This window comes from Erpetoichthys calabaricus, chromosome 8, assembly GCF_900747795.2.
Source record: "Erpetoichthys calabaricus chromosome 8, fErpCal1.3, whole genome shotgun sequence".
Taxonomy (NCBI): Eukaryota; Metazoa; Chordata; class Cladistia; order Polypteriformes; family Polypteridae; genus Erpetoichthys; species Erpetoichthys calabaricus.
Window position 1 is genome coordinate 147,779,504 of NC_041401.2, and position 20,246 is coordinate 147,799,749.

The following is a 20,246-nucleotide window of genomic DNA, read 5'->3' on the forward strand; positions in this document are numbered from 1 at the left end:
GCAATTACAAATCTGAAAATCAATGTTCTATTGAGAAATGCTTTGGGAATGGGTCCATTTTGTTAATTTTAAATGCATTCTCCTGAATATCAAAGAACTAATAATAAGAATTGCTCAGAGATAATACAATTCACACACTTTGCAGTTCAGTGGAAACAGAGACAAAACTGCATATCTGTTGTTCTAATAGTTTACCAGCACAACACATATTGCTGCTCAAAGTTCACTCCCATAGGGACTACTCTAGTTTTGTGTATTTTTGTGTATCATTGTGGCTCTAGAATAGATTCTGGTTGGCAGGGGAGTGTCTTGTTAGTTTTCCCCAAGCTCAAATTCCATAAGATGGCAACAAAAATACTTATCTCTACATCTGGAAAAGCTGACACCACTTAGCATCCACAAAACAAGGGACAACAAGATCTGAAGTTTACTTTGTTTGTCCCTCCAAGCACAGGGGGCACTCCAATCACCCCCTCGCAGGCTAACTTTAGCATTTCAGTAATTGGGTTCGTAAGAGTCTGCTGTAATATCTTGTGCATGCAACATATGGATATTGTTCACACAAAATCATTTCTGATCTCAAGATATTCCTTGTGTCGAAAAAATATTGCTTGCACAAAATTTAAAAAGACACCACTTTTTAGGAGTTTAGTGGCTCCATATAAGATTTGTTTAGAGGAGAAAGAAAAACATTATTTCAACAGGCTTCTTTAAATTTGAAGGCAAATTCTTGAAAGCATAGATTTCTTTAGGTGCTGGTAGGCATAGAAAACACTGTGTTATACATGAATCACATGCATGTTACAAATGAGAACATAGTGTTCAAATATGACCACAGGGAAAATGTACATTCAATTTCTGTGTTTAATAGTGAGGGGGATTCATGGGAACTACCTACCGAATGGGCTGTGGAAGGCAAGCTATGGTGCTTTTTTATTTTTTCAATGATTTATGGCATTCTATTTGACTGTTTCTCAGCAACACTGAACTATAAGTTGAAAACACACCTGACAGGTCTTTTTATGAATTTATAATAGTGTGGTCTGTGTAACCACTAAAGAGAAATTACTGGAAAATGTAGCAAAGTGAAAAGTATGCCTTTTGACCTAATAATTAAGTGGAGTAACAGTAAAAGTAGCCCTGAATGAAATTTACTTAAGTACAAATGGCTAATAATGTACTTAAGTAGTTTTATTTTGTTACTTTATATCTCTGTCTAAACTTGCCAAAGTCTCTGTTCATGTGTCCACTATAAGCAAAACATCATGAAGAAAACAACTGATTCTCAACAGAAATATTGCTGAATGCCTCAAATTTGCAAAATGCCACCTGGGTGTTCCACAAATCCTGCACATTTTTGGAGTGTTCAACTGTCTACATCCTATTTTCTTTCACTATTACGTATTAAACGTCCTGATCCCCTGCTCTGTTCTTTTACTTCTCTCTCATGACTAATTTTGATTTCTCCTCTCTGGTCATCCAGATGGAATTGACCTGAATTAGCTAATTTGTCGGATTGGTAGCTTCTGCTCTTTCAGCTGATTCACAGCCAGGTTAAACTCTCTCTCTCTCTCTCTCTCCTCTAAAAGTCCTAATTAAATTAAATGTTTGTGCATTTTCTTGATTTACATTTTTTCATTACTACATTATTCTATTTTATTAATGTCCGCAGTACACACGGTGGGTGGGGATGGATTTTTAGTTTGCTGAATCATCCTGTGTTCTCTAGACTTGTGGGCTGGGAGCCTGTAGGTCAGCTTTTTGTGTGTCAATCCGGTTTTCTTAGCAGTGTCTACTCCAGTGTTAGAACAATAAACTACTGGTCAGTAAAAACAAAAAAACAACATAAATGTCAAACTAAAACAACAGGGACAATGCTATAATTAGTGTCAGCTTCTACTTTGAAGCTCTGCCTTACTGTAGAATAAATGAAAAGATTCATGTTTGAGGAGCTCAAATAGGACATAGACAAATTTCAGTCATAATGTCAACACATATTAAAAGTATCCACCACAGCAGTATTCTTCAATCGGTTAAGAACTAATTTACAGAAATGCAGTTTGACATGAACAGCAAATTGAAAATAAAACTTAATTCAGCTGCTACAGAGTTCCAAACAAGAAAAACACACTGGATATTTTGATCTTGAGAAAAACTGAGGAAAATCTAATCTTATTAAAAAAAGCCTTTCATGGTAATTTTTAATTTCTTTATAGTCATTCTTTTATTTAATTACTGCTTTGCTTATTACATATTTCATTTGCATTTTGAATTAATTTTGGCTAGGATGGTACATTTTAAGGAAAGGTATTCTCTATTGATCCATTATGCCACCTTAATCTGGTTTTGGTGTCCATCACTGGGCCCACTTCATGCACACAGCCACACTCACCATATGGGGTCAATACAGTGACCACTGCTCAACCATATTAATTACTCCTATTTTAATCATGCAAGTACATTTGTCATTTTAATCACATTCAATATTAAAAGGATGCTTACAGCTTGTCTGAAATAAAAAATACACCTTGTGCTGTCTAATTTGTATACTGTATCTGCCTTTCTCTGATCTATGAAGTACTTTGAGCATAGGAAAGATGCTCTATTAACAAAATGTGTTACCTCAGAAATAAATATTCTATAATTTTAAGTATATAATTAGATACATTCTACTGTATATGTGCTATATATGCTGTGAGGTTTCTGAACTCTTTTAGGATGTCCCCAAACAGGATGACACGCCGAAGCTTGACTGCCACATCTGTGGAAGGCTGCTTGTCTGTTGCCAAGTCAACTGCAGGTTCACAGTGCAGCAGCATAGCACCGCGGAAACAACTGCAAGCTGATCGAGGTCACACTATAAGTGCCTCTCACCGATGGGTGATGCAAGGAACATTATAATTGCAGGGAACAGTATAACTTGGTCACTGACCTGGCCCCAACTATGCCCATTTGTGGTGTCTGTGTATAGGGGAGTGGTAGATCCTGCTGCAATAAATAACCATGCTGTTTCTGTGTCAAGTTGAATAAAGCTGGTTTTGCTAAAGTACTGAGACTCAGCCTCGTGTTTTGGGATGCAAGACAGTGGCTCACGCGTCACAATGTATACTCTTTATTGGATAAATATATAAAAGGGTATTAAACTTGTGAACTTGAAATTCTACATTTTATGTTCATCATAAAAAGAGTGAATTTGAGTAATTTAAGTGAGAAGAAACAGTAATAAACACCAGCAAAAAGATCATAACCGATAATCCGTCCTGTCATCAAAGCCTACTTGCAAATCAAAAAGTAAAAGTCAAAAAAGAGGTCTGTAAATACTAATTAAGAGCAAAACTGCAACCACACAAATTTCTTTAGATTTATTTGAAAAATTGGATGAGGAAATGTGGTCATAGGTGACTTTTTAACCTATTGCAAGGACATCAGGTGCCATGACCTGTGAGGCCACACTCCTGCAATCGGGCACGTGTCCTGGCAATGGGAATACCAAACAGGCCATGTGCATGAAAATCAAGCTGTTGTCGGAATAAAAATGTAATCAGATTTCTCTGAAAACATTTTAGAAAGTAACCAATGTCTAAAATAGGCTATAGTTGCATTTAAAGATGAGCATTATAGGATCAGAAACACTTGTAAAAAAACAAAAAATACCAATCATAACACTACACATTTTAACAGTAACCTCAAGACTTTCAATAAATATGCTGCTATCTTAATGTCTGAAAATGGACCAACCATCCCTCCATCTAACCAATCATTTTCTGAACCTGCTTGTAAAAAAAAGTATATTCTTACAGTAGGTTGTTATGAATTTGAATTAAGCTGCATTTATGCTTATTTGCCATTTGCATAATTTTGAAGAATAAAATGCATTATTGTCTATCATATGTAAAATGAAGTGCTGCAAATTATAATTTTCATCATATAAGAGGAAAAATACATTTTAATAGCTTTCTTCCAGTTCTTACATAGTACAGAGCATAACACACAAAAGTAACAATAAGTCTAATTACAAAAACAAAAGCATAAAATCTGAACCCTTCAGATAGTCATATGATTGTTAATATTAAATCTTGTTAACAGCAGCATTCTGACTAGTAAGTTTAAGTTGGACTATAATTTTCTAAGCAATTTCAAAACTGTAATTCGACATTACAAGAAAAACAAAGAATAGGCACTGAAGAAGCCAATGCCCATTACTGAAAACAATACCTGCAATTGACTTTCTTAAAATAAACCACATTTTTATTTCAGTTGCTCAGCATAAAACCTGTAACCACCAAACATGCACTGACAAAGAAAAAAAAATTTAAAAAAATTACAACTTACCTTTGCTTCACATTTCTTGTGACAAACTAGTCGGCAAACTGAAGAGAGAAAAAAAAACAAAAAAAAGTTGATTTAGCACACAGCGTATGGAGCAAAACCACTTAGAACTTTCAAGTACCATCTTCTTATGTTCTTGACACTTCGGATCAAGAGCCCCTTTTAATTATGACAGCTGTTCCACACTCAGGAAGCCGAAATGCAATGGTATTTTAGATATTTTCTTTGGCAGCATTTATTTTACTTTTATAATTAATCCAATAGTGCTATATTGCACATTAAAAATGAAAATGGCCATAATAGGATTCTGTTTTAATTAAAAAAGTGGATCAGATTCTTACCATTAAACCCTAACTGTGCTTTCCTTCCAAAGCAAAATCAAAAGAAAACATATCTTTACTTCCACTGCCCAGGTAATAGCTGTTAGATCATGCCAACATAGGGTCTTTACGATTAAAAAAAAAATGTATAAAAATGCACCAATTTCTTGTTCACAATGCACAGTGTCTATTCAAGGCAATCCAATCTCCTGCAGCTCTTACACACTGGCAGGAGGCCAATGCCAGCCCACACAGGTATGCTCGCTGGATCAGGGGAGTGGAACCCCCGAAAATACTGACTATATTGTTCTTAGCCAGTGATTTGCTTTCATAATAATAAAATGAACAGGAGGGGGTTGAGCTTTTCAAAAACAGTGAACCTTTATATAAGAGCAGTATTTTGCAATTTTGAAGGAACTCCCACTCTGTTCTTAGAATACTCAACTTATGCGGAAACTTGGGTATTCTGGCTCATTGTGATTCGCATTTGGCATAGATGCCCTTCTCTTCTTACAAAGCCAAGCTAAACAAAACACTTCTTGAAGTTCAGTTCCAACCGAATAAATGCTGGCTTCCAAAGTGTTTCTTCTGAAACTATGAGCAGCACCCATTTTGAAACTGAACTTTCAAATATTTCCTGATCTACTTCTCCGTGTCCTTCAACAAGATTTTTGGAAACACGTTCTTTATCATTGCATGTTGAAACCTAGAGACCAGATTCCCAGATGTTTTATGGTTATATCCAGTTGTTTAGATTGAAAATGATGTAAGAGTAAGAGTAGACCAGTTTTCTTGCACTATGACAACTCTCAATTTGCTTTATTTTGCCAAAGAAGCACATCACCACACGTAAAAACATGGATGACATGGACAATAAAATCTGTTTTATTTAACCAATTCTTGTTAAGGATCATATGTCTTTAAATACATCTAAAGTGATAAATTCAAGAAGAAATTAATAACACTTCCTATTCTGTGGATAAAAATACAACAATTCTAGATTAGAGAATATACATTTTATAAGGAGTGGCGCAATGCTAATCTGTTGCCTCACAGGTTCAATGCTTGGGTTCAGTTTCTGGACATGAGAGATACTGCATTGTTTTCACACATCTGTGTTTTTTTCTCTTGATATTTTGATTTTTTTTTTAAACCTGCTTTTGCCTTCGTAATTAGAAAAAGACTACCCTACTGAGTGCAAGGAATCAACCACAACAGGGACACTTGTCCATTGTAGGGAGGAAACACATAAAATTAAGTCAGCCATTTGCTCTAGTGGAAGAGATGCATCTCTTAAGATTGCAGGGCAACCTCACTGGTGCCGTGGTGGCCAAGAAAAATTTATCTTCGCAGTATGCTCTCCATTGTTATCGATTTTGTGCAGCCGTAATTATGTCACAGATAGCTGAAGTTGTTAACTCAAATCTTTTTAGGTGCTGTTCTTCCAATCCAATGATTGGTGCCCTGTGTTGGGTTGGCGCCCTGCCCAGGATTGGTTCCTGCCTTGCGCCCTGTGATGGCTGGGATTGGCTCCAGCAGACCCCCGCGACCCTGTGTTTGGATGCAGCGGGTTGGAAAATGGATGGATGGATGGATGGTTGCTGCCTTCGGAGTAAGCGTTATGGCATTCATGACTGGTCCATTCTCACCACATGGCCAAACCATCCCAGCCATGATCATCTGATAACTTCTTTAATAGCCTCCTGCTGGTGGCATCTCTGTCGAATAGTCTCATTGTGCTAGCAGTTAAGAAGGCTGATGCCCAGGATTGTGCAGTAGCATCTCACGTGGAATCCCCAGAGATCCCCTGTCAGCAAACTCCAGGTCTCAGATGCATAGCACAGGATCAGGAGGATGGCAGAACTGAAACCTCTTGTTTTAGTCTTGAGGCTAACATTTTACTTTTTCCAAAGGCACCACCTCAGACTAGTAAAGGCTAACTAGGTGTTGTCAATTTTGGCCATAACATCAGCTGAGGCAAAGATCTTTGATACAGAAAGCACAGAACCAAGGTTTCTGAACTTGTCCACCTGCTCAGTCGGTTCATCCGCAACTGCCAGTTATTTGTGATCCATTTGTTGTCAAGCATTTTGGTTTCCTTGGCATTGACAGGCAGGCCAAGCTTTCCTGCCCTTAAAATTCAGAGCTGCCAATCAAGCAAACTTGTGTTTTTATAGGATACATCAGGAAAACTACATACAGACATTAGTAAGGCCAGGATTCGGACTGTGGTCTGTGCAAGAAAGCAACTCCAACCACTAACTTTGTATTGGAAATCTGCCTACTCAGACCACTCCATGTCTCCAAAAAGACAAAACCACGTACTGCTTCTTAAGTTTAGTCTAGGAAACTCCTGTGGTTGCGGTTTTTATTTAAGCTAGTTTGATAATCAGTACGTCATTCTTACTAATCTCATTGTTTGTAGAGCAGTCTTTGTTTGATTCTCTTATTCTAAGAGATTCCGAAATATTTGCATTTTTGCCAAAACCTAAAATGCTCAAGTTTTGTTTGCCATCTATTTAATTCACCTCTTCCTATGGTATTTGTTCCCTTAACTGAATCCAAATGTTGACAGCATTGAATGAGGAGGGTGACCATTGACTTCAGTGATATGTTGACTTGTCCGCTCATTTGTGAAGAACAGTTAATGGTGATTTTTGTGTAATGTGATACCTTGTTGCTCTTTTAGTATAAAAATGTAAAAAATATGGAGATATATTGTGACCTTTATTAAGGTTGTATCATTCATTTAATTTACTTCTTAATAGTTTCTATTACTAATTGGAAGACACTTTTCCAAGAAATTCTAATGTCCTCATATTGCTTCCTTTGGTATTCAGCACTTTCTGTGTCTGTACTGGTCATTGGTGATCATCAGAATTGGCACAAAATACAAGTTTTTACAAATCCATAGGACAATTAGATCAGTTAAAAAGAAAAACAACAAACTGGTTGTGAAACTAATTGGAATAAATGTGCACAGCCATGAGGGTCCTGAATTGAACATAAAAACCACTGCTATGCAACATTAGTACCCAAAGTATTTTGGGCTGCATTGCTAAAGTCAAATTTAACACCAGACCACTGCTATCTGACAGTCACCTGTTAGTGTAATTCTGTGTTACATTTCCCAAACTTCCTTTACAAAAAGGTGTTTATGTGAAAGATATTAATATTCAAATCCAGTGTTGCTGGATTTTTGTTTCAAACTTGCAGATTTCAGCCAGTGATCCATAGTAACCTGTTAGCCATATTATTTAAAGACGGCCTCCTGTCAAGCACAGATGTATACTTCACTGACAATGTGGAGTTAAAGAACTGTCTTGATCAGACTTGGGCTCCCCAGGCTGACATCAAAATGAGTTTAGACACGAGGCCTGTGCAGTGACTTAGATCGGCAGGTCTGGAGGAAGAGTGAGGTTAAGGAATTGCTGAATGTAAGAGAGATGGAGACAGGCTGAGAGAGATAAAGCAAGAAGCAAACAGAGCAGGAAGATTTGGTATTGAGTTAAATGGTGCGCACTGTCGTGGTAGTTTGAGACCCATTTCTCATGTATCTAAGTGTAATGATATATGTGGCTAGCAGCTGTGATTGTTACAAAGAAATGTTTAAGTATGTATTTACATAACCGTCTAACATTCCTGAATGATTTAAAAGACACATTGTCCTGATGACTGTCAGCAAACTCTCAGTATGCAAACTTAAAAATAAATTAGAAACTGTATGAATTTAAACATATCATTTATCTTTAATAGGACTGTATCTTTAATTTAATTTACTGCTTGATAATTTCTGTTACTAGTCAGAAGGCCCCTGTCCAAGAAATTCCAGTGACCACACAAAGCCCTAAGAAATGTAGTCAGGGTAGCCGACTGGGAATTTATGTAGGTACATTTCATCCAGGGCTCTGTCCCACCTTGTATCCGTTACTAGTGACTCTGGCACCGCTGGATCTTATAAACTGGTTGGCCTAGGGACTATTACTATCTCATCACAATAGGTTAATCCTTCAGCACACACTTTGAAAGGCAAACAAGCTTTATTTTATATAGCGCTTTTCAGCAGTGAACTTGATTCTAAGAAACACAAATTCAAAACCTTGGCATATGCAGTACCTTTACAGTCAGTCACACATTCAGACAGAATTCAGGACACTGTGTATGATGCCTCAGTCATAAGGTCATACTGCTTACTTCCTAATCAAATCAAAAATGATCCACTGGCAAAATTAGGTGGATTCCCAATTGAATTTAAAAAAGTATGCACACATACATAAAAACACGTACACATTGTTCTCATAGATTCCTAACAAATGCTTTGGGCGGTTTAAGGTGGTGTGTAATTTAAGACAAAACAAAGAGACTGTATTGTTGATTCAGCTCATTATAACCCTAATTACAAATATAGTGTAGTACAATAAAGCAGCCTGCAACTAGAACACAAATTCTAATGACGAAACACCAAAAGAAAATCACAATGCAATAATTCAAAGTAAACACAAAGCAACAAAACATGCAACCTCTCTGAGAAAGTCCATCTATCCACTAAAGCCCTGTCTAATGGGGTAAAGTGGCAGGTCTATGTGCCTACTTCAAGAAGTTCACCTAAACACTTTCCTCACGACTTTTTGCTTCTCCTAAACTTTGCCTCCTAAAACTAGATGAGTACTCATTTTTTCTTACTTCCTAAGTCCCCAGGATCACTGCTGGCCAAGTGCTGCAATCATGTCAGTTTTACATTTGCTCCACAGAAAACATGCTCCTTTCAGTTTCCACTGCTGTAAGTGCTCCCCAAGTCTTCTGTAGGTCTAAAGGGGCCTGATCTGGCAAACACATCATCAGTTCTACATAATGGGTCAGAACAGTCCCACCTGTTCTCCACAATTGCCATGTGCCCTTTGTTGGCCAGAAGATGTTGATACCCGTGACATCTCAAGCTTGATCTTGTCTTTTGGCTTAAAAGTTGTTATCACCTTAACACCCTGGGTAAGCATAACATACGTCTGTCTAAGTCCCCATTCTTCTTCCTGTTGTCCCTGCTGATTGTTCTGAGTGCCTCTTGAATACACAGACATGCACACATGGCTTAATTTGACTCAAAAAAACAAACAAAAAAAAAACTGGTCAATCACCACCAACCTTATAAACATAACATTTTCCCCACGATGCAGAATCCGTACTTTGGACTTAGTTGCAGTTTCAAATGCAAAAGTAATTTTTTGAAACAGGTTTATGACTACTATAAAATAAAAATGGTACATACAAAGCAAATTGTACTGTTCAGCTTTAAATACTGAAGCAACAACATAAGGAATTCATCAAATTCTAGATAGAAGTGGCTAGTACTTAAAACAGGAATGATCAGTTGTCACTAGTACTATCCTGCTTGGCTCATTCGGTTTAATTAAATCTGTCACTTAAAACTATCAACAGAATTTGATAATACTGCAGTATCTACTGAAATTTCCTAAGGCTGTATACAGGAAAAGCTTTGCCTAAGGTTATATAAAAAACTGCAGTTTTCTTAAAGACACATGAAACTATGACTTCCAGAATGTTCTCTTATAAGGCAAGACGCGTATAGCTTGGTTGTCTACAATCTCATGCAATTATTCATTTGTTAGGTACCCTTCAAACACTACCAATAAACAGGCAGAATGATACTGAAGTAACTGTGATAAAAGACAAACATTCCTTTTAGTAAGGTCCAGAAGGCGAGAAAACTACCATATTGGGTGTGAAAAGCCAGGTCTAGAGTCTCACGCTTACTTTCCCTTGTTAGGTAATCAAAGGGTTCTGCATAAACACTAATGGAACGTAGTGTTTGAAAGTCTTATGGCTGCAATGGACTGTTTCATATCTGAGTCAGGATTTATGGAATGTGGTTGGGGGGAGAGCACAGGCATTTCCTTGTTGGGGCCATTTATAATGGGCCGACATCCCTCTGGGACAAGCTAAACCTGACTGCTCTGAGAACACAATGACTAAAATGAGTTTAATATTTCCCCTGGCTGGGGATCCTTTCCAGATCCAAAGAGCTGCCCATGCAAGTGACAGCATCATAGGCACAATCTCTGCTCTGCTTCAAAGATTGAGTCTCTGCCAAAATTGAACCATATAGAGTCATCCTACATAAAAGAGTCATTCGCATAATTTCATGACCTTATATTTCAGTGAAATGCCTGCATTCCACATACTTCAGTTACCGCAACAAGAGGGGGTGTTAAGCAGTTCTGTCATGGGTGGTCCAGGGTGCACTTACTGAGCACACCAAATTGTACAACACCCCTTGCTAAAAAAGTAAATGACAATACAGCTTAGTGACCATTTAATATATGTGTTCATAGGACTCTACATGGTCATCAGTCAGTTATGACTAACAGAACTATCTACCTATGATAAAGTGACTTTATCTGTCCGTCTATTATATACTGACTTCCTGTTATTTTTATCACACATTCTAGTTCTACCACTTCTTAAATTCAAACTATGTTGTATTTATATTTCTTAATCTAAAATACCTTAAATGGTTTAAAAAAAGGAAAAAAGGAAAACTTTTTTTGGTTTTATGTTCCTTAAAAATAGCGATGTTCAGCAGGTTACAGGTGGTTTACCAAGCTTAATTAAAACAAGTTCTCCATACGAATCATCAGAGTTCAAATCCTTCTACTGACATTGTGTGACCATGAGAAAGTCACTTCACCTGCCTGTGCTTTAATTGGAAAATAATACAAATGTAACCAGCTGTATTCTCAAATGTATAAGTTACTTTAATTAAATGAAACTAACAGAACTGGGATTCTGCTACAATTATTTGAATATGCAATGTTTGCTGCAAAGGAAAATAATATAGAAACAATAAACAAGAAAGGTGGCTCCTGTGGGTTGCATTGTGATAGAGGAGTAGCATGATGGCTATTGTCACTGCTTTACAGCTCTAGATTCTTAGATTCAGCTCCTGGCCTGGACACTGGCTATGGACAGACGGCATATTATAGGTGTCTGTGGCATTCTTTTCCAAGAATTCTACTTTCTGTCACATTCGAAAGATAAGCAGGTTACTCTGTCCAGGAGTGGTTCCTGCACACTGTTCCTCCTTCAATAGGCTTTAGCCCCACCATGATCATGTTTTGGAATGAGCGATTTAGAAATTTGAATGGATGGTTAGCATGGTAGCACAATAGTAAGTACTGTTTTCTCACAACTTCTGAGTCTTGATTCGATTGGCATCATCAATTTGTTTGCACATTATCTACAGGTTCAAATCTCAAGCCTGGTCATTGCACATATGGAACTGCATATATGGAAGCTGCATGTAATCTGATATCTGTGTAGGTTTTTCTGCAGCTACTCAGATTTTCCTTGAAATTCCCAGAAAGTTGTTTCTTAATTGTTGACAATAAAATCAGTACTGGTGTGAGTGAGTTGGGGTATTTATGGTTCCTGCCAAGTGTCCAATGTTGCCAGGATAGAGTCTACCTCCTTCAGGCCAGGACTTGAACTTGCTATTTGTGGGTTATTGCTGAATGATGGTTACTTTTGCTATTATTTTTCATGATCGTATTGATGTTTCCTTTGTATGAGCTTCAACAAATTAAATTGCCTTTCCAACCTTATTGGTTCATATTCTGCCCCACTGGTTTAGTAGAGGCGGGGTCACAGAGAGGGGAGGCATCCAAGGCTGGAGGCATAACATGTCTGCTTCTATGTTTCCTCCATATAGAAGAAGTTATTAATGCAGAAGATGAAGAAATATAGCCCTAACCTGACCTTGACCACTATTTTAAATGTACAAAAGGGATTCTATGCAATCAGAAAGGATAGGCTCATTAATACAAGGAGGAGAATTTATCAGTGCTTCACAATGGTTGACAGCACTTGTATACTGTGGACAAGACAGAGTGCCGATAAACTGCTCACAAACTCAGAGTGTTTGTCAAGAAAAGATGTGTGATATATAAAAAAAATACACAAATTTGAGAAAAAGGAGTAGAATATAAAATAACACCTGGAAAATAAATACATGTAGCAGCACCGACTGCAACGGCACAGGTTGTTTCCCTAAATCACTCATGGAGTGACTTTTACTTAACTCACACACTACTCCTTCCTTTTATCTCACCTTCTTCACCTTTGTTCCTCTTCCCAGTCAAACTCTTGCCTCAACATGGCTCCCAATTCCAAGTTAAATGGGGATCTGGCCAGATGGAGGGACAACAATCAGTGTAACTCCTGAATCCATCCTCCTATAGGCCCCTGGAGTGCCTGCAGTCCTAAGCTGTAAATTGAATTTAAAGGAGAAGACAACCCCTGATAACCTGTCTATTATAGTAGGTAGCAGGTGAACATACATAATATAGTTGGTGGACTGGTGGACTCCAGTTAAATTAATTATAGTCATCCAGTCCAGTCGCCCAAGAATGATGAATTTATACAGTATGTGAATAATCTACCACCCTCTGGTGTAGTCATAAAACAACAATTTATGTTTAGATTTCCCTTCATCATTAGAGCCTTGAACCTTCTCAGAAGTGACGGGGAAACCTTCCACTACAGCATGTTAAAAAATTGCCATCACTGAGTAAAACATGGATTTTTCTGCTTCCCACAATATTTATTAATACAACGTGCAGTTATCTATAAGCAGTCAAAATACGATTACTAACATATCAGTTAATGAAACGTATTTTTTGTATACTTTTGTTAGTAATTTCTTTATATATGTAAGTGATATGCTACAGGAGTAATGTATTGGTCAATGAAGTCAATTAAATTAAAAATGCAAATAAGTACAGCCGTTCTCATTGTGATTCACAGAATACACACTGATGGCAGTATGGCAGCCCAGAAGGCAACACCTCCTTCTCATAGCAGTTAACACACAGTTTAGCTGTCTTCTTTGAGTAGTTTCTGTGTTTTAGCGTGTGTGTTTGACTTTTCTCATAAACTACAAAAATATGTAGTTGGATTGATAGGAGACGCTAACTCGAGCAGTTTACATGAGTACATGTGTGTGCTGAAGTGTCCCCTGTACTGGACTGGCATCCTCCCAAGGCTGCTTTCCACCTTCAGTTTTTCTCTACGCACAAACCAGTAGTAAAATATTAGGAGGACATAACAGATGACTAGATAAATTAATCTAGTACACTTTACAAAATTCTACCTTTTTATAAATGTTAAAGTTCTTGGAATTCCAATTAAAACCTGAAATTTCACAATAGTATGTCAGGAAGGTTGCGGCCACACTGCACATGCTGCTGTTAAACTATGTTACCTTTACATGATTAATTGGACTTAAAGAGGCTACTGTAATCATTCACTGTGTCACATTTCAACTCATAATTTGTCTTAGTTATAAATGGTCTTTGCCTAGACAATTTATCTTTTTTATTATTCTAAAAATCTAATTTATTTGATTAACCTGAATTGTTACACCACCTCCACAAACTTTGCCTTACTCTGAAACTGATAATAAATTGTAAGTATAGAAATACACTCAAATAAACATAAAGGCAATTTCAGAATTTTATTAAAAATCTACACTTAGGCATGAAAAGAAAAGCAAGTCTGTAATAGCTCTGGTGAGCACAGTAACTCTTAGCACTTACAGATGCAGCCACCACAATGGAGACTTCACTTTGTCATTGCAGCCACAGAACTATCATAGAACAGTCATTTTGACTGACAAAGGCCCATCTACCGTATTATATTCTATATAAGAAACCTCTACTAGCTAGAGGAAATTAATTTCCGTACATAGCTAAGCAACTCTTAAATGTCTATTATTTAGCTGAAGCATCATGATCTTACTCAAAACACACTAGAGATAGACAAACTGCAAAAACCACCACCAGGGGCAGTATATACAAATACAGCTCCATCCTCTAAAGAGGAGAGACAAATGTTGGGACCATGCACTGATGGCACCCACCACACAAAGGACAACTTGGATTGGGACCAGAGTGCAGTGGGTGACACCTCAGCACCACACTGGAACTTGCCTTGTTTAAACTCATGATCGTAATAGTCTTATAAGCGGCAAAACGTTAACTAAACATTCTTCTGATCTCCTTTGCTTGCAAACTCTTCATTGATAAGTATAGTTCAGTGCTCAATAATGTCACTCCTGGGGCCTCATTTAGAAAGCTAGCATACGCACATTTCAAGCCTCTTTTTTTGCATACACAACTTTCCACGCAAACGTCAGTATTTATAAAAGAAAACTTGACAGTGGAACATGCGTATATTCATAGCAACTCTGACCCATGTGTACAAAATATTTCAAGGAAATTGGGAAATGATGACACTCTTGATCAAGGAGGGAAATGCAGACAAATCAGCTAAAAGATGACTTGCATGCATAATAAATCACTGAGCCATTTTTGTGACAAACATATTACAACTCAAAAGTGACAATTATGATGTACAGAGGGCCATATTTGTATTGAAGAACTGTTTTGCATTTTTGTCAGTTTATACCAGCTATCTTTTGTTACTTCTCAGGGAACTGGCTGACAGGGCAGGAATATCTCAGCCAAGCTTCACTTCATAATGCCTGCTTCATTGGAAGCCATTAATTGACCAGCGAGGCACTACATCCAATTTTTGTATAGTATGGGGGTACATACATAGAAAAAGAAACATGTTTTGCCAACATATAAAGTCAATTTGAAGCAGAGTCTGGTTCTGCTATAGTTATCAGTGCATTTTATTGCACGCTTTATGCAATAAGGGCACATTCCATGAATGTACAAGTCATCCATGATGTGACTGGCAAACAACTCAGTGGCCTGGTTCAACCTGTGATTCATTCATTTTTAAGGTAAAGGAGTGGTGGCTGGCTTGTTTGTAAGATAGCTGGTTGAACCCTCAGTTTTTCACATGGCCTGTTCTATTCATTGTAACAGCAATTGCATCATTTCATGAGCCAGGTGATATCGCTCAGGATGATGGTGCCTTATGACAGTCCTGGACCCTCAAAGAGCATAGAAGAGAGAGATGCTATCATGATGCACATTGTCTTGCACTCTTAAGTTGCGGAGCACAGCCAAATATCCTTTGAATGCAGAGGGCAGGGTGTCTCCACCCATCAGGAGGGTGTCTGCTCTTCCATCCAATGAACTTCTGCAGTGTTATGATTGCATATGTATCAAGTAGATTAGCATGCTCCATATAAGGCATATAAGGATGTTTTAAGGTAGCATTGGAGGTGCATTCATGTAAGCATATTTACAAGGTGACTGTGATTTATAAACGGAAACTTGTGTAGAAATGTGTGTACACCAGGTTTTATAAATGTGCTTTTTTTTTTTTTTGGAGTATGTATTTTCCTGTTTTCTGGTATGCGTAGATTTTCACACTCAAATCCATCCACACTTCAATCCAGTTTTATAAATGAGGCCCCTGTTCATTAGAACATTTAGTTCCTGTTTAAACATTATAAACAATAACAAAAGGCTAAGATATGAAGACTGCTAATAATAATTCACTACAGTGTTTTCTTAATCTTGCATTATTGATTAATGAATAACTTGAGGCTAATCCAAACCATTGAAACCAAAATGTTTGCGATGGAATGTAAAAAGTTTTGGAACTAGATCTCGATGAACAGTGATAGCCATGTCTGTTTTACATTATGACAAGCAGAGGCTTTCAGTTTTGTAGTACCTTTTGATAAGTTTTTTTTTTTTTAATGACTAAAATTTTCTTTTCAGACAATTACACATTTTAAGGCACCAGGGCACAGTGAATACAAGCTAAACATCTAGACAGACAAGATGGCTTATGCACAAGATCACTGGAAAACATTTTTCAAGTTTTGTGTTCACTCAGTGGACTTCAGAGCAAACAGCTTAACATAAAATGGTCATGAAAAAGTGTTTTTGTACAGCAGTGGTTTTAGGATAACTTGGTTTAAAGTAATGAGTAAAAAAATAATATTTATAAGAGGTTACTTGCCAAAATGTACTGGCTCCATTAGGCGGCAGCAATATTTAAATAAGATCAGAACCCAGAGTAAGATTTTAGTATAAGGCTCGAAGACTATACTCAAATAATAACAGGATGTGAAACCAAAATTGTAAATCAAACAACGTGACAGAGGAGCTGTTAAACAAAATAATTTTATGTAAACAGAGCCACAAAATAATATCAAAGTTGTAGTCAATTAACAAAAGAATTTGTTGCCAAAACAGATTAGAACACTAAGGAGAATGCTAGTGTCTCTTTGGTTGCATTAACAAACTTGGGTAAAACAGGAAGTGCACCACGCTGACCTTTATATCACTGACCTGATGATGTCACGCGTCTCAAAAATCCGGATGACCTTGCCTAGCAACTGCTTGGTAACCATAACAAACAGAATGCACAAGATGGCCATCAATATCATAAAGGAAAATGCACTGCTACAAAACATATTCACTTATAAACACTATTAAAATATATCTAAACAAAAAGTAGATGGACCCCTATTGTGTTCTTTGCTCTCCCAAGCCACCCAAAATGATACCTTGGTTATTGCCCAAGGCCAAGGGACAACTGCAAAAAATTAAGTAAAGTAACATTAAAATGCACTAGAAGTAGAGGATAAGATTAGGTAATAAAAAAGGAATTTAAGTCCACTTTCTTGTTGCCATGGGAATGGAAGCTCTAACCTTATTTAAAGGCCAATCCTACTCTTTCATATGAACCTTTGAAATGATCCAATTGACTATGCCTACAAATAAATACTGGTGACTGGTGTAGATCTTCTCAAAGGTTAATGAATGGCCACTTGATGGCTAAACTGGACACATTTTGTGAAAGTTTATGCTAATATTTTGCTGTGAATGCCTGATTTTAAACTTAATGCTTTACTTTTCTAGGTGAAAGTATTAATATCCAGAAATTCTTGTTAGTGAACTGATACATTTCAGTTTTGAATGGGTTTTGTCTACTTATCTTATTATTGTAGTCTGTTTATATTTTGAGGTTTTTAGGGCAAGAAAGACAAACGTTTTGAAGTAAGGGAATTCTTTCAGGTAAGGAAAATATAGATTTCAAGGTCAGGTTGTTATAATAACTAATCCTGGCACTGCACAGCGGCATCATATTGCATGTAGATTAGCACTGTAAGTTGTCCATGTAACAATAATGACCCTATAACCCTGTAAAATTCTTCCTCCATTAGATGCCACCATATCTGCTGCTTTATTCTTTCTCAAACTTCAGAGACACTTAAATCCTATAGGCGCCAATTATGGGTTGAAATTAATCAAGTACAACATGCATGCTCTTTAAAACTTTAAAAAATACAAAATATTGCCCTCCCTATTAATGAATACGCTGAGGGTGTACTTTGTCACTGCAAGGTACGAGTAAACAAAGAAAAATGTGCCCTGGGATATAGTTAATGAAGCGTTTAGATTGCCTGTGCAGCATTCCCTGACAGACTACAACATCAGGTGACTGGGGAAAAAAAAACACATATGCCTGACTGCTGCAAGCATTTTTTTTTATAAGATACACATTTACTTTTTCTACTTAAGCATGCAGAAGGGAATAAAGAAACATTAACTCAAGTACACCTTCGGTCTAAGACATTGGGTAGAAGTGTGTGTTTTTTGTTTTTTTTTTTCTTAATTTATATTTCAAAATGCCTGTTTTTTTTGTTCTTTTTTTTGGTATTCTATTCTTTTTTTCTTGAAATGTAAAGTTCCACAACAAATGAAGTATGAACTGCATGCTCACCCCCATTACTCTATGCTATGTTTTGGACAGACTGTCGCTGCTCCATGGTTGTAAACCTCGGTTCAATTCTTGGCCATGGACGGGGGGAATCAAAAGGCAAGTTCTTAAGCTGACTGGCAGCTCTATATTTTACTGGAATGAGTGTAGGTTTCCATCGAGAGCTGCTGATTCCGCATGCCAAAACAGGATTAAGCCACTTTCTTGAACCGGAAGAAGACTTAACAAATGAATTGAAGATCTGTAACATGGCACTATTGCCTAACACATAACACTCAGTATGTGTATGGAATGCTATGGTAGTTAACTATTTATGCTATTTACTTATATTCTTTATTGCAGACACTGAAGAACGTTGAGAAACAACAAAATCACCATTGGAAAAAAACATTCCTGCAGGGATTCCCCCATACTTTCCATTTTTAAATATTAAGCAGTCTAAAATGATCGATTTAAGTAAGTTTTACTGCTACTGATATGCCATCCAGATATACTGTACCAGTTCAATAGGAGATTAGATTTTTTTCTCCACTGAGCTGAGTTCAAAAGTGTTATATTTGGATTTCCAAATAATCGCCTGGATGGAATTTTTTATTGTATTTTCACCCAATTCCATCCACTAGTTTTTCTAAGAGATTTTCTTACACAGCCTCATGAACTGGGAGCATAACTGAATATCATGTATGCGGATTTGTATTTTTCTATTACATAAAAGGGACATTTTTGAGGTAAGACAGTGGAAATGAGTTGCAAGCTAGTTGAACATGCAAGTAAGAATGTCACTGTTCTTTGTGCACTTGGCACGACGACCAGCACCCTTTGGATACTGACTTATAGTCTTAGCTACTTCATTCAGTTCCTGCTTTTAACTGAATCACATTGTTAATGCAATGCATAGGCACTAATGTTTAAGCTATTGGGAGTGTGGCAAAGAGCAATCCCCTTATGCAGTTGGCATAATCAAGAACTACTTGCATAATAGCACAGCGAAATGCCCATTTATTAAAACGAGCTTAATGATGTAATGTCTGTTTAGATCACGTCATGCATTTTCAAACCTCTGTTCACTGGGTATGCTCTGCCTCTCTCTGAAGATCCAGGAGAACAAGTTAAAAAAAGAGGGCTGGGAGTGAGAAGATGTGGATTTCCAGTTACCTCAAAGCATGTTCTTCTCTCCTTCCAGAAAGGGGACTGGGAGCAACAACCATTAGACAAGCCCAGAAAAGGATCGAATGTAATCATCACTTGAATTTCATCAATCATGAAAGCCAAGGCAAGGCTCAGAATTGTCTGGTCACATGACACAGGACTGGTATAAAAGAACTACTCTTCAGGATCAGTTTAGTTTACTTCTAGCATTTCAAAGTAGAATACATTGCCTAGGATAGGCCAGAGGTGTACCTTTTATACTACAGAAGAGTACTTTGAAAACAGGGCACAGGTTGCTTTAAAGCCTGATTAAAAACTTAATGACAGAATAATCTATTTTCACATTGGCACAGAGCCCAGGTCTGATAACTGAGAAAAGCAGCTACTTTTAACTGAGAAGCTATTGTTTATTCCTTTGAACTTTCATAAAAGCATCCTTAAAGTCAGAAAAATCTAATAAAAGCCCTTGTGTTCTTCCTGCTCGAGTGCTCCTTAGAAGTCACGAACTATTTCTATAAAATAATGCCCCATTTTATCAGATAAAACATTAATTCAAATTTTCTCTTGGTTTTATTTTTACATGTGCTAAAACTAGACCTACTAGTGTTGATCTCACTATTTGGGTTCAATTTCAAGCTCAAGTAGAACATATAAAGACAGATCTTACTAGAGAAGACCATTCAGTTCATCACTGCATGTCAATACCTATTCACATAATGTGTC

At 37.1% G+C, this 20,246-nt stretch overlaps 2 protein-coding genes across 5 annotated transcripts in view; both read right to left on the bottom strand.

The window, feature by feature from the left end:
• The window catches only part of tns1b (tensin 1b), a 793,111-nt gene that overhangs the window by 400,618 nt on the left and 372,247 nt on the right, over positions 1 to 20,246 (bottom strand). For all 4 annotated transcript variants that reach the window (XM_051930510.1, XM_051930508.1, XM_028807574.2 and 1 more), the window contains exon 3: positions 4,333 to 4,370. In XM_051930510.1, coding sequence (XP_051786470.1) covers positions 4,333 to 4,370 — 38 coding nt within the window. The remainder of the gene's footprint in view (positions 1 to 4,332; positions 4,371 to 20,246) is intronic.
• zgc:92380 (uncharacterized protein LOC445086 homolog) overlaps positions 1 to 20,246 on the bottom strand; it is a 1,014,629-nt gene that overhangs the window by 184,913 nt on the left and 809,470 nt on the right. The gene's annotated exons all lie outside the window — the stretch shown is intronic.